The 15,993-nt window shown below is 37.7% G+C and overlaps 1 protein-coding gene across 1 annotated transcript in view; it reads left to right on the top strand.

The window, feature by feature from the left end:
* MCTP1 (multiple C2 and transmembrane domain containing 1) overlaps positions 1-15,993 on the top strand; it is a 268,422-nt gene that overhangs the window by 129,729 nt on the left and 122,700 nt on the right. Inside the window, exons 8-9 of the mRNA XM_042454215.1 lie at positions 8,837-9,023; positions 13,112-13,205. Coding sequence (XP_042310149.1) covers positions 8,837-9,023; positions 13,112-13,205 — 281 coding nt within the window. The remainder of the gene's footprint in view (positions 1-8,836; positions 9,024-13,111; positions 13,206-15,993) is intronic.

Consider the following 15,993-nt stretch of genomic DNA (forward strand, 5'->3'; position numbering starts at 1 on the left):
AAAAAGTGTTTCGGGTTACGAAATTTTCGGGTTACGAAAGGAATGGCGGAACGAATTAATTTCGTAACCCGAGGCACCAGTGTATATATATATACACACACACACCTTCTTTATGAAATATAGTTTTATTGAATTCATTTTTTCCATCTTCAAAACCTACTAAATTTGAGTCTGTTTTATATCTTTCCTTTATATGTAATGTAACCAATGCATTTTATAATAAATGTTCATTAGTTCTTCTAATGTTTTATATTATACTGATTCTGGTCAACTTTTATTAGAATATCTTTGGGATGAAACAGATGCACCAAATAAAGTGGTTTCTACCCACTTTGAAGGTGGGGCATTTAGATGACATATGCCCCTAAAGTGATCATAAACCGGATTGAAGCTGCACTAAAAACTGGAGTAAAAAGAAGCTGTGATAGTCTGACTCAAAGCAGAAAAGGCATACCTTGGACCCTGGATATAAATGTCCCAATGCCAGAGCAGTCCTGAAGGAGTGATCCATCCTTACCCTAAACCTAATGCTGCATATAAACGCAACAGTGCAGGTGTATATTAAAAAGGATGGAGCCAGCATATCCAAGTGGACAGGGCAGCAATGCAAAAAACTGAAAGTGTGACAATTCTAATGGATATAATTACAACATACTGTACACAACCAGACATTCCAAGAGGGGGCATGGGGTGAAGGGGTCATGACTGTGCTTTTCCAGTGTTTTACTGGGCACACCAATGCTCCGATGCCCTGTACTGATGGAGGCTTGCAGGTGCGACTGTGTGGCTGATCAAAGGGGTTACCATCCAATGGGATAGCATCTAGACAGCAGGCAGTCACTGGTGGTTTGTTTGTGCACATGCATGCTGGGAAGAGGACAAAAAAATTACTCAGCAGCGCAGCTTGATGCTGCACCATGCAGTCGAACTGTGCACATTTGGGCCTCCTTGGGAGTGGCCAGTGTGGACAGTGGGGTTTCGACCTGCTTCCGTAAATTGAAGGTTCCTGCTACTTTTTTCTAATCATCTGTTCTGCCCCCTTGTATCTAAGCCAATTATAAAATTATTTTCATCTACCCTGGACAGCTTCTTGAGGCAAAATCCAGTGTGGTATTTACCTGTAAAAAATTTTTTTCTTTGAGTCATTGAAATTCTTAAAGATTTTCTAATGTAGTGATCCCCAAATTCTTTATGGACTATTGCCTTGCCATACCAAAGATATGCACGCCAGCCAAATCTATTATTGTATCCTTCTAGTGTTAGTAACCTTTCATTGTCTGTAGTTGCCCAATCTGATGTAGGCGTACTGGCATAATAATGTAATCAGAAATCTGATAAATTACATCCTCTGTTCTCTTTTTTTGTCCATCAATGGCCTGTTACAGACTGCCAAAATAAAGCTGCTTCGGGTCTCTTTGGAGATATGCTATTTAAATGATGCATGGGCCCTAAGAGTCCGGAGGTCGCACCAAAGCCACACTCCATTCCTAAGCACTGGAGTGCAGCTTTTGGTGCATCTTCCAGATTCTTAGGAGCCATGCATCATTTAAATAGCATATCTCCAAAGAGACCCGAAGCAGCTTTATTTTGGCAGTCTGTAACAGGCCAATGTTTTCTGTTTGATCCTCAGTTTGCAGCCAGTCCAAATGAAATTTCTCAAATCTTTATGCCACAGAAGAATGGGTTTTCCTCATGTGCAGTTTTGATACCCAATCCTTCAGTTTGGGGGGGATCAGTTTGAGTTCTTCACAGTGCATTTTTATTTTCACCCCTCTAAATATTTTTTATCATCTGCAAAACAGGCCACTTTGCACAAAATGTGTTACTTCCATTGACTTCTCTTGCATTGATTTTTGGCAGCTAATTTTAATCTACTAATACTAAATAAATTTTTTAGTAACTGTGAAATTACCTTAGTTATCATGGAATTATTTACCTTGCTATCGCTTGCAATTTTGAACGCAATCCTGACTCTACTACATTAACTATAATCAGCTAATAAATCCTCATGATTGTTACAGTGTTAACACATAAGAGTAATCTGGCCAAATTGGCTGCTGACAGCTGCAATATATTTCCAAGAGAGAGCACTGTCAGTGAACAGGTCGTTTCTGTGAACATACAAGGATAAGTAAATCCCATGTTGAACAATTTTATTCAGCTGGACCTATTTGCAATCCAGTACAGTAGAATTTATAGTGTTATTTATTAGTATGAAACCATGCATGTTTATCTTCAAAATGGCATTGATTTTTGCTCATATTTTTATGCCAAGGGATTACTGCTGACTGATTTATTTTCATTCTCTGTGAGTCAGCATTCCCCCTCCCAATAGATGGAAGATCTGAGCAGAAAAGAATCTGGCATTTTGGCCAAATGACACATTTATCTGGGGGGAAGTAGTTCCATGTCAACTGGTAAACAAGTGTATTTCTGTGCTGATGGCATATTGCATCAACTTTGCCCAATTTAACCTACCATAAAGGGCTTAGAGACTCATGCTATTGCTATGATAAATTGTTCCCTCTTTCCCAACTTTACAGTGTCATGGTTTTACTACACAACCATTTTCACATCATCTAAGTTTGTTTATTTTTTTTGTTTAGCAAACACATCAGCACAATAAGAAACATGGCTGATTTCACCTAAATTATCTCATGATAACTACAGGAGCCCTTAAAAAGAATCTTGGGCATTGCTGCAGTATTGTTCCCTTCACAACATTCACTGCGGAACAGAGATGTTCTAACTTGGAGTTGAATTACTCTGAGATGGAAGTTTGTTTATAGAAGATGGTAAGGGGTGTGTGTGCATGTGTAGAATCACCTCCATGTTTCAATTCATGCAAGTACCATTATATCTGCATAGCTTATTAGGCTATTATATGTGTTAGTATATTGCAATGCATGTGAAAGACACAAATCCTCCTTTTGCACCTTATCCTACTACAATCTTTTGCAGCCTAGCAGAGATCCTGATGAAAAAAAACATGCTGCAACTCTTGTAGACAGGCACCAGACTGAAGAGATTCAGCACATTTGCCATTATAGAAGTGGCACATAGCTCTCAAGCCCCTGTGCAGAAAGCTAGGGTAGTTTCACACAGGAATCTGAATTCACACATCTGTTCTGTTTTCAAGTCAGAAACGGCTTGAAGGAACACAACAATAACAAATAGGAGAGATATGCCCACACATCCTTCTTTACAGAATGTTGTCAAAATAAGTATGTGTGCTTTCATGGAATAGTATATGGAGGGGGTGTCTCCAACCTGTGGGCCTTATCCAGTTTGTTAAGGTTCACAATCTGGCCCTGTATAGCAGGGATGGGAATTGTGTAGTTCCAGGTGTTGTTCAACTGCTATTTCAAGGAGTCAAGCCAGCATAGGCCCTGATGAGAAACACTGTGAGCTGCAGTTCAACAGATTCTGGATTTGGGCTGTATCTCACATGATTTCTACTTCTGTATTAGAAGTTCCCAGTAACTCTTCTCCCTTCCACCCTCCCTGCACCATCCATGAAAAAGAAGAGTTTCTAATTTCTCTGATGAGATATCAGAAGTAACAGGAATTTACTTAGGCTTACGGGGGAATCGCCAATGTTATCTCAGTTCTCTGAGTAGGGGCCTCTTAGGGGCTCCCTTCAGTTACCAGTTCTAGGACTCAAGTGATTTCTGTACATGCTGGTTGAGAGCAAATTTCTTTTCCCCTGTGTCCCTGGATTACCATTTCCAGAAAGTTCCTGAGAGTTGGGGGCTGGAATTGCAAACAAGGTGAATCTCTCACAGGGTTTTGGAAGCACAAATGAGAAGTATCTACTCCCCCTGCATTCTTCTTCATACAGAGATGAATAGGAGAGCAAAATCTGGAAAGATTCACCACAGATTCTGCAAAGACAATGTGTTGCAGTGGTTAACAAAACTGAAGTCTGTTCATCAAAGATAGGCAACTGTGGGGGGTTGCATTGGCTCCCTTGGAGGAACATTCAGCTGCACGCATTATCACTTCCACCCACCGCTCTGACCACATCTCTCCTGTGTTGGCATCCCTTCACTGGCTCCCTCTCCCTTTCCGCATTCAGTATAAGCTCCTGCTGTCGACATTCAAAGCCCTCCATGGACTGGCCCCTCCTTACTTATCAGACCTTCTTTCTCCTCACCTTCCCACCAGGGCCCTCCGTTCTGGTAGTCAAGGGTTCCTGTCTCAGCCCAGGATTTCCTCTGCCCCATCCCGGATTCGCCCCTTTTCACTTGCTGCCCCTCACTCCTGGAACCTTCTTCCTCCACAAGCAAGAGCCATCACTTCTTTAACCAGCTTCAAAACGGAGTTGAAAACCATCCTATTCAGAGAAGCCTTCCCAGGCATCGCATAATTGTCGCTTACTATCTGATGTTCTGTTGTTGGCTGTTTATCGATCCATTTCCTGTATTGCTATGTACTGTATATGTATTATCCTACTTGTGAGTAATTAGCTTACTTGCTAATTAGCTTACTTGCTGTTCACCGCTATGATCTTTGGAATAGCGGTATATAAATAAAACAAATTATTATTATTATTATTATTATTATTATTATTATTATTATGTATTTTCCCTGGATAATGATTAACCTTCCATTTTGAAGCCAAGCCCTCCCTTCAGTCCATCTGCCTTGGTCCAGGCCTCGGAGGTTGAGAGGAACTGCTGGACCTCTTACCCTTTCCCGTCACCACTCCCTTCTCCTTCTGTGTCATGTCTTTTTAGATTGTAAGCCTGAGGGCAGGGAACCGTCTAACTAAAAAGATTGCATGTACAGCGCTGTGTAAATTTACAGGGCTTCATAAATAAAGGTTAATAATAAATAATAATAATAACATGGATGGCTGTACACACCTTGTTGTGCCCCAACCTCAAAGTTTTTCCCCAAGAATGTCCCCAGAGCTTTCTAGGGGAAACAGGACATATTTTAACCTCATACCCCTGAACTGAACTAAAATCAGAAGTAAAATTTTGGGCATGTTGGGTGCATTTTTTCCCTCCCATATTTTTTTTGGAGGGGGGCATATTTTCTTGGTTCCTGGGAGGAGTGGCTGGAGGCCTCCCCCCTTCCATAGCTGCACTTCTCCTGGTCCTGCTTTGTATCATTCTGTCTAACCAACCAAAGCAGGGTAATTACATTTTAGTATTGAACTTCATTTGATGATATTCCTGGTGGATTGTTGTATGCAGTTGTTTAACTGTATGGGGCTAGTCCCTGTCATTTTACATAGTGGGCCATAGTGAAGTATTCAGTTGATTTAGTGTATTAGAAAGGTAGCAAATAGTAAATCGTATGTTATATTTTAGCTGCAAAGAAGGAGGAAAAGTTGGTTGTGGGGTTTTGTTTTGTTTTATTTTGTTTTGTTTTTTTGTCTTGGGCTTAAAATAAGGTTTGCCCATACTAGGATACTATGCATCATGATTGAAAAGGGCATCAGTTTTTGGGCACAATTCAAAAAGCTGGTTATTACCTTTAAAGATCTGTTCCCCCACTGACACAGGTACATCTGGTGGGAACACGGTATAGCATTTTCTCAGTTCCAGGCTCTGGAACTTCCTTGCCAGAGAAATTTGAGGGACACCCTCTAAGTAAAGCAAAGATTTCTCTCCATTCAATCAGTGATTATATAAGGCCAGTATTACACAGTACGCTGGACATAGCTAATTGTTATGCTATTGTTTGTGTTTTAATTATGTATGTTTTAATCTGGTTTTAATATATTTATTGTTTAATTATGTTTTAATTTTTGTATCTTATGGATTGTTAGCATTTTTTTAAAAAAAATTGTAAGCTCCTTTGAGTCCCAATCTGGGAAACAGGTGTAGAAATAAATAGATAGAATTATATATAACAACAACAATAACAGTTAACCCAATTATAAAACCATTGCTGGTAGCCTGAAGTCTTTGGTGAGTAGCAGACAGATTATCTAGTTTTCATGCTTATAGTTAAAGGTACTTAATAAGTACTTAAAAGTATTGTACTTAACAAGGATCCTTGATTTTTCTTTTAAGAAAAATACTTGCCATTAATATTAATACAATTAATATTTTCATTTGGATGTCTGTGTATTTGAAGGGGCTGCTCATTACTTTTCTCTCTAGTCCCAGTTCTTCCCCAGTACCACAATTCATGCTCTTGTCCAGCACTTCTGCATACCACATGCTGTATTTTGGGGTCCTCATATTTTTATATCTCATATCTAGAGCTAGCATGTTTTTGAGAGATCATTGACATTTCAAGAACATTCAGTCAGGTTCCCAGGAAAACAAGGATTATTTCCCCAAGGCATGTGTACATCCAGGTAAACAAAGCCATCAAATCTAAAGTGCTCCTTCCTTTCCCCAAATAATCCACTTTTCCTCTTGAAAAAAGGATCTCTTTTGCATCTAAAACAGTAAGCCAGTCTCTCTCTGCCTATTCCCTATTGTGTCCCCAGCCAAACCTCTCCATCCATCATCTCTGGGATATCCCAATCCATTCATTGTTTTTGTTAAAGTTAAAACTATCAACCAGTCTAGGACAAGTCATTCAGCCTTTGTTACCTGCCTAGATAGCACATTGCTATATAGTTTCAAAACCTAACCTCTGTACACAGAGATGTGCACAGTCCAACCCACATACACACCTACACTCTGTGTATGTACTGTGTTGCCCTCAGCCCTCCTAGTCTGAGCCAGTCCAGCTTCCCACTGCCTTCTCCTTGGACAGGTAATTATTCCCCACTGCAACCCCTAAAAATTCACTATCCCCTTTCCATATTTTCATTTTGGTTAGCTCTGTATGCTGTTTTTGTGTGAAGTGCTATCTGGTGTGTGTGATTGGACTCTGCATAATTTCTAAATAAATAAAACATTCTTAATTCACCAAAAAACTAGAGTTCTCCAAGTTAGGACTGTTATACATTGCTGCACATGGTCCAAAGGTTATCCACACTTCTTGAAAAGCTAATTTCCCCAACCTTTGAAGTATCACTAACAGTTGGTGGGGATCCCCCAGTCCCTACCAGTCTTTGGGCAACACTTTCGGGACCTCCTGCTGGTTCCAGTGGAAACTTAAAAAAAATAATGTTGTATGGAAGGGAGATTTACATTGAAATTGTGACTCTGATGTGAATGCTTCCATTTCAGTTATCATATAATGAGACCCCCAATGGAAACTTGCCTCACACTTGTGCCTACACTTAGGAAAATTAAACAGGAATAGTTCTTCTTAACCACATATTGGTTTCCATTCTTATTCACAATGGTTTACATGCGATGATATCCAGGCTGACTTCTTCACATGTAATGGAAGTTTCTGTTCCCCTTTAGACTCCTTGCAATACTCCAAATCTGTTCTAACAGCTCCTTTTAATCTGAGTGCACAGGGAGTGGCAGGAGTAGGAGAGAATTTGATCAGTCAGCAGAGTCCTATTCCTGGTTGACGAACATCATTCAATATAACCCACACATGTAATATGTTATTTGGCCCTTAGAAGAGATTTAAATAATATTACAAGAAAACTTTCAAGCCTTTCTGCTGCTAAGGTATTTGTCTTGATGTGGAACTGAGATTGGTAAATGGAGCTCAGGAAATGGCTCAAATTTTCCAAATTTATCATAAGCACAAAAAGGGAACCACAAAAAGTTGATGCCCTCTTCCCTTTTTATTTACCAAGCACAGAAAATAAGGTCACTGTACAGGTCTGGCTCTCTTTCTCCCTATCTTTTGGAATGCTGCAACATCAGAGATGGAAGTTCATCAATTCACTTTATACAGTATATAGATTACATTTATACCTCATCCTTTCTGCTAAAATTAGGCTCAAGGTGACTATGATCCAAGCTGTAGAGTGTCAGTGTGGTAGAGAATCCACTCCAGGTTGTAGAATGGATTTTCAGGGTGCTGTCCAAGGTGCTAGACCATATCTCCCAAATAAGTTCAGTGCCTTGTCTAGCTCCTTTAAAGTTCAGACTAAAAGAACTTTAGATTGACCACCCCTCTGGTGTGGAAACCATCAGCTGCACTGTACATGTCCAATGGCTAGGTCCCAGCAAGAGGAGACCCAGTGAATCTTTTGTTACTGATTCAGCTGGGTTCATTCTAGTTGGGATTAATAGTTGGATTCAGGGTCGGGGTATATGATTTTTGATTACAGTATATGTATAAGTCTAGAAATTTTAGTAAAACAATTGACCTAAAAAACCTGAGTCGATTTATCCACGGGTAAATGTAAGTACTGTACTTTAATTCTTATAAAAAGGGAACAATCTCCTGGTGAAAGGCAAAAGTGTAATCTGTCCTAAAAGCACTGACACCCCCCCACCCCCCCGGTCATCTATCCAGCCGTTAGTGGATAGAATTGGATAGAATTTTGTTAAATTCTTTGGCATAATTTTCCTTTGTTTTGTCCTATAGATTCTTTGTCACATGCCCCTAAATTTTACCCTTGCCTTATACATGGGTTGTATCAAAATTCATAAACCTGCCCTCAATTTATACATGAGGTCAATTTATAGTTGAGTAGATATGGTATATAGCTACTTATGACTTGTAAAAGCATTACTTGTATAAGAAGAGTCAAAACACATGTCTCCTCTTGTATTGTGCTTTGTTTACTGAGCAACTTCAGCTTCAAACTCTTTCTGTAAAATTGCTTTGACATGTTTCTATGACATAATGAGATGAATGGCAAAACACCTGGATCAGAATAAAGTGCTTTTTTAAGGCTGCCAGGACCACCTAAGATTATATATACATCACATAGTTGTGTGTGCATATCTTTTACTACTTTTTTGTGAAAAAAGTCTCAATGCTAATCAAGAACACTTGTTTCTAGGTGCCAGGTTGACCTGTCAACTCTGAGTAAAGAGCAAACCCATAAACTTGATTTGCCTCTGGAGGAAGGGGAAGGCTATCTAATACTACTAGTCACCTTGACTGCCTCTGCTGCAGTGAGCATCTCTGACCTCTCAATCAATGCCTTGGAGGACCCAAAGGAACAGGAAGAAATACTAAAGAGATATGTATGTACTGTGCCTCTCTTGCTCTTCCTTGCTTGGGATTACAGTGAGATAAGCAGTGAAATATTGAAGAAGGCTGTTGAGTAGTGAATGGGAACTATAGCTCAATGGTACTAAAAGCCATTCACATTGCTGAGTTCAGAATGTTGATTTAGGACTGTGGTCTTATGATAGCTCAATTAACATTCACAGCTAATGCCTTGATTCTGCCAGGAATAGCACCAGATGATTCTATTAAAGATTAATCCTATTAGCTCTTTCCAATTAGTTATTGTTACTCTACTTCAGATCCATAATAATGCATTTCAGCTTTAGTCATTGTGTGTCTTTACTTGATGCCATTCTGAAATGAAAATAATTTAACAAGTTATTCTATTGCTCCACCACCCCGATAGGAAACCAGGTAGTCTAAGGATCCAGTAAAACATAGATCAACTTTTTAAAGAGCCCCCCTCCCACCAATTGAACAAGAATTAAAGCACTCTTTATTCTAGTGTAATAATATTAAATTTGAAAATTCTATAATGAATATTTTGAAAATGAAATTTTATTTCCCAGCATCCTCATATCATGTAAGCTACTGTGTAGTTTTTGTAAAGCAACAGCAAGGGGAGCTCTTACTCCAGCATTTGGTCATACTGAACTCATTAAAACTGACTTACGACACACAAAGAGTAAAAGAAGAAAAGCTATTTCTACCTAAAATTACAAAGCTTTTATTGTACAGTTCTGCCAGGTGTTTAGAAGCTTCTCTAGACACTCTGCCATTAAGCCAAGCTCTGACTAACAAAGGGCTGTTTAATTTTTTTTATTTTAAAATATTCCTATTCCCTGGCTGACATCCTTTCAATAACTGAATTTAATAAAGATGTACCTTATCAGGCTCTGCAGATAACATGAAGTGCTAGTACTAATGCTGTACAATATTCTTCAAACAGATTAGCAGGATGTGCGCTTCAGTAAATTTATTCTACATATCTCCACTGAATCAGCTGTCTGCTGGTGCTTGTACAAATCATACAGCAATAGTGTTATCATAAACACAGTTTAATAGAGGTGACTTAGCAAGGCTAAACATTATATTTCCTAAACCAGCTAAGAACTAAGATACTGTATATTGTGTCTGAAAACTAATAATTACAAGTATTATTTCAGATTTTGGTATCATCAGACCAGATCTTGACAGATATAATGTACACCACTTGTAATGATGCATATTTTGATAGCAAGTATAGAGAACTATTTTTTTCTTGGTTAACAAGAAGCAAGTGATATTAGCTGTTTTGATAACTATATCTTTCAGAAATGTTGTCCAGGAGAATCAAAACTTTTAAAAATCTTGTCTGGTTTTTGGTTTTTGTTTTACTTTCAGAATTCATAGGAGGAATGTGATCTGTAGGAAAACATGAGCATTTTTTAAAATCCCTAACATGGGAAAATCACAGGTTTATTATCATGATTATTTCAAATATAAGAACATTTACCTACAGACTGAATTTGTTCACTGCCATGACCCGCATATAGCTACAAAGTGACAGAATAAAGAATACGAACAGAGTATTTTCCAGGGTGGTATAAATATCTTCATATTGCTGCCTGCTTTATCTGCAACGTTTGTGACTCTGCCTTTTGCAGAATACACAGTGAACTCTTATTCTGCAACTAGGAAGATTAAGAGCTCCCTTTATTAGATTTATTTTATAGAATTTTATTTTTAAGGCTTTTCTCAAGCAGCATTTTAATATGCATTTTACACCTTTTTAGAAAAAAGAAAAAAGAAAAAAAACACTTTAAATAAGCTGACCTTGCCATCAGATCAAATAATCTTGGGAAATGACTTTTACTGTCATCTAACCATTTGTAGCTGAACATCAGAGCCCTACAAATTAAACAGGCATTACTGTTTGAACCATTATTTTATCACTATTGTATGAAAAAATTAATTCCTTTTGGGGTGGAGGGAAGAGACCATAATGGGTAGCAGACCAAGAGAGAGATTGTGTGACCTTTTCAGAACGGGAATGCTGAACCCCTGCTCCCCCTTGTCACAGTTTAAAAACCAGAGGAGCTAGTTTAGTGAAGAAGTTGTTAGCATTCCATTTTTATTATGACATTTCACAGTCATCTGATTTAATGTCCCTTGACCGGATTGTCCACCGTGAGACGATGGGCTTGAAATGTTATTTAGAGCATTGATAAAAGGTGAGCAGTTCTAAGATGACAGCGAGTCATAAGGCTGGTGGTGTGACATTAATTTTCTCCATAACAGAGATGGAATAAGACGTCATGGTGACAAGCTGTCAATCAGTACTGGCCCCTCAGTGTATCTCAATGCCATAGGATGGGGTATTGGTTCTCCCATAATAGACCTGAACTGAGATGCTCTCCCTGACAGCTGCTGCAGCCATACAGAAAATATATTATACAGCCTTTCATTAAAAAAATAAAGAGGACTCATCTCCTGAGCATTTCTTTTCCCATCCAATCTTTCCCCATCTATTGAGGGCTGAAAGGATTCACAGCAAATCATAGATTTCTCTGCTATGGAAATTTCAGGCCTCCCATACCATCCTGGTTTTGAGGCCTTCAGTAATCATAAATAAGGAGGCTGACAATTGCCTGATAAATCATTACTTCAAGTTCCATGTTTAAAGTCATTTGCTTCTCACAAAATCCTACAATAATATTCTGCAGTATGTCACTGGCCCAGATCTTCAGAATATATGGTAAATTGTTCTAAATCAGCTGACTAGCTGAATCTAAAAGTTCAAACTATAATTACCCCACAGAGCCCTGACAAATATTAACAAGCGAAATACTGCAGTGCCTCTGTGTGTGTATGTGTGTGTGTGTGAGAGAGAGGAGGAGGTAGTGTGTATATATGGGGGGGCATGCATATGTACTGTACATTCACGTGGTTTAAAAATTGACTTGTGCTGATTATTGCATGTAAAATGTGTACTAAATTCAAAATGAACAAAACTAACATTCAATTTTTCCATGCTTGCCCTCCTTGTATCTGGATTAAGAAACTAACTGACAAAAAGCCACCAACCCTTATTGAAAATTATAACAAATGACACACTACCAAGAAAAAAATCTGTATTCTGAAAATTTGATAGTCTTCAGAGGCAGGCAGTTTGCAATAATATAAACAGGGTGTAAAAAAGAAAATTTACTGTCTTTGTACTTAGATGATTAAATAAGTGTCTGATGGACAGATAATTAAGTCATTTAAAAAACAATCTTAGTTTCAAATGGCTTGTGATTCTAAGAAAAACTGTAGATATAAATACATTTATACATGAGAATTGATATGACATATAACCGCATCGCCGGAGCTTGTGTGCCAAGGTCAGATCTTTTTTGTATGCGATAAGCATCTTATGGGATTTACAATGGGGGCTTTACCTCTGACTCTTTTTGTCAAAAATATTTGTTTTAACATTTTAATAGTTCATGTTTCAAGCAGAAAATCCTCCCCACATTATAGCATGAATGATTATCCATCAAGCAAAAATACAGCAGATTAGATTATTTCCCCCCTTCCTGTATGAAGATATATAGGTTCAAGGCAAGTTGTTGAAATTAATTACAAATATTTCTCAAAATTTCTCACAGAACTATTGGAAAGAGATCTGCCTTGAACATTTATGGGCAGAGTAAGTTATGTATAGTCCTGTGCTAAATGAAACCTAAAATGTTCAGTGCCTGCTTGCTATTTAAATATGGATTTCTAAATTAAATATTAAGAAGTGCCTTTATCTGTAGTCTATAGTTTACAGAAGTGTGTGTTGATACACTGTGATATTCCAATTAGATGTTGTATATATGTAATAATAATGCACCAATATGAAACAGAAAATTCAAGTTTATGATTTAAACATTTTAAAGTGAATATTGGAACTGAAAATAAGTATTTTCACACTCAATGGGGAACAGGATATATAGAAGGTTTCTAATTGATAGGAAACCAAAATGACTATTTTAAAAATAATGGAGCAAACGTTCTTAAAAACTGAATGAAAGAAGAGGAAAATTGTCCTTGCTATCCAAGTCTAATTTGAGATCTTTACATATGTGTGTTCTAGAGTCTACTACGGATGTTTCATAACATGAAGGATGTGGGATTTCTCCAAGTAAAGGTCATCAGAGCAGAAGGCTTGATGGCAGCTGATGTTACAGGCAAGAACTATTTTATTTTTTGTGGTAATAAGAAAGATATAGAAGTGTTTTTAGTTACTCTTTTAGAAAACCAGCAGTGTGGATAAGGATATTGGAATTAAGTTTAATGGACAGGTTGCTTATGATGACTTCTGACTCTTATTTCTTAAACCCACTTTGCAAACAAATCTGTGCCTTAGGTTTTGACAGCCCAGAATCTTCTAAAGGAATGTTAGTGAAATCATTTACTGAAAAGGTGAAATGATGCATCCCATTGCCTCCAAAAAGAAGTCATGAGCTTCATGTTGTGAAGCTTCATTCTTAGTGGACTACAACAGATATAGAATAATCAGATCAAAGTATTGTATAAGATAAAGTTGTCATTGGTTCGTGGTATGACAAGTTCATGTGTTTCTGGAAAGCTTTTTTTTTTTTTAAGGAGAAGCAAAAAGGGAGATGTTAAATAAATTGAAATGTGTTTTTTGTTCGCTCTGAAAATATAATTGATTTATGTAAGCTTTCTTGATTAAGCATCTTGCTCTATTTATTTTACTGAGTTTATATGCAACCTTTTTCACAAATTGAAGAAATGGCATATGTATGTAGGCCCTTGGTATCTGCTGGGCTTTGGTTCCAGGACCTCCCAGGGATATCAAAATCCCTGTATGCTCACGTCCTGTTAAATACGATGGATAGTAAAATTGTTTACTTCATATGAAATGGCAAAATCAAGCTTGGCTTTTTTGTAATTTTTTTTTTCTGTGTGTGAGAGGGGGTATTTTCTAGCCATGTATGCTTGAATCCCTGGACAAAGAATTTGTGGATATGGAGGCCCACTGTACTGTACAAGGTTTGACGTTTTGAAGACCCACACTTTCTTAGGTTACTGTATCATTTGCCATCAGAACATACAATCACTCTGGATTTGGAACTTCATTCCCTTAACCAGAGAACTCTGCTTGGCAAAATAATACATATAATGCTCTTAAGCCTCTGTATTGATGCCCTTCAGTGTTGGCTATCTATTCTACATGTTCAGATGTGGTGCCTGATATTGCAGGTGAAGTCCTTTGTTCAACAATTTCCACTTTACATTGCCACAATGTGCTTTAAGATGATTTAAGAACTGCATTTTGCTGTTTGGTTAACTTGTATATATGTCTTCAGGACAATTCCAATGGTGCGAAATGGAACTTTTATGTCCTCTCCTCTATGTGGCCCCCTGTGCTTTCCAAAATCTTCCCTGTAGAGTTCCCTAGTTTTCTGGAGCACATATTGAGGATGGGCTGAAGAAAGATATTGTGTGTGTGTGTGTGTGTGTGTGCCTTCAAGTTGCCTATCAACTTGGCAACCCTGTGAATTTCACAGGATTTTCTTAGGCAAGGAATACTCAGAGGTGATTACTTCCTCCCAATTTCCCTGCTTCATTGGCAGGGGTTAATTGGATTACTATTTATATTTCAAGATTCACAGTGATAACATCTTTAGAACTCTTTAGAAAAATAGAAAAGTTGCATCTGGTGGTTGAAGGATATAGTGAGTGAAAAAGAGTCCACAGCAGTACTCTGTTTGCTCATTTGCAATGTGAGCAGTGGCTCCATTTTTTCCATCTGGTATGTGATTCTTTGGTGTTATCTGTGCAATTTGATATGGTATATTTTGGTACGTATGGAGGAGTTATTCTGCATGTGAAAAGTTTCAGAGACATAGGAATATTAATCTGTTTAAGCATAAAGGGATTTAAAGAAATCTTGTAACAACTTTGAGAACAACTAAGAATGAATTCTAGAAATTACTTTTCTCATTTAATCTCAAAGGTGCTACAGGATTCCTTCATACCTCTTTATATGTGCAATAATCTTAGTTGCTGATTACTTATTTATTTGATTGATTGGCTGAGTGCCTGCTTCTTCCTAATTGTGGATGTAGCCAAACTGCAGAAATAAAGCAGTTTGATACCACTTTAACTGTCATGACTATCCTGTGGAAACCTGTGATTTGTAGTCTGGTGAGGTATTCAGCCTGGTCTGTCAGAGAGCTCTGGTGCCTCACTGAACTGCCAATTCCAGAATTCCACAGGATAAAGTCATGGCAACAAAAGTAGTATCAAACTGTAATATGGCAGCAAAAGTAGTATCAAATATGGCTGCACCCTGTATCTCAAGGTGGCTTACCAGAAGATGAACAAAAAATAATCCAGATAAAACAAAATAGTAAACACTATTACACAGATTACAATATTTTAAAAAATGAATTATAAAGCATTTTAAAGCACATCAATCAATAGATTAAAATGCAATATATTAAAATATTTTGTAGTAGGCAACTTGAATTAGGATGAGTTATCTACTTTGGAATGTTCCTGTTTTATCTTTGTATTGACAGTAGAATTATTTCAAAGCTTTCTGTTTTGTCTGTAGAGCTGAGTATAGAGAAATGGTCCTGTTGTAAGTTGTGAGAACTTCAGAAAATGTAATGATGTAGAATGTACTCACCCTGCATACAATACAGGCTGAATGAAAAGGTACATACATCATTTATATGAAGGCCTCCTTCAGTCCCACATTGGCAGAAATGTGGCATATAACTGTAATAAACAAACATATAAGCAAATAAATAAATAAATAAAATGTGGGGGGACTGACATAGACAGCAGTCCTATTTGGATTACCTTGATAGTAAGGCCTGAGCAGGCCACTCCTTCTTTCCTTTTGAGTAAACCTGTCTCAGACTGTGCTGCATTCTGTTCATTTGACATGTTAAAACATACAGTCATCCTTTGGGAAAAGACATCAGTAGTGTAAAAATC

This window comes from Sceloporus undulatus, chromosome 2 (assembly GCF_019175285.1).
Source record: "Sceloporus undulatus isolate JIND9_A2432 ecotype Alabama chromosome 2, SceUnd_v1.1, whole genome shotgun sequence".
NCBI lineage: Eukaryota > Metazoa > Chordata > Lepidosauria > Squamata > Phrynosomatidae > Sceloporus > Sceloporus undulatus.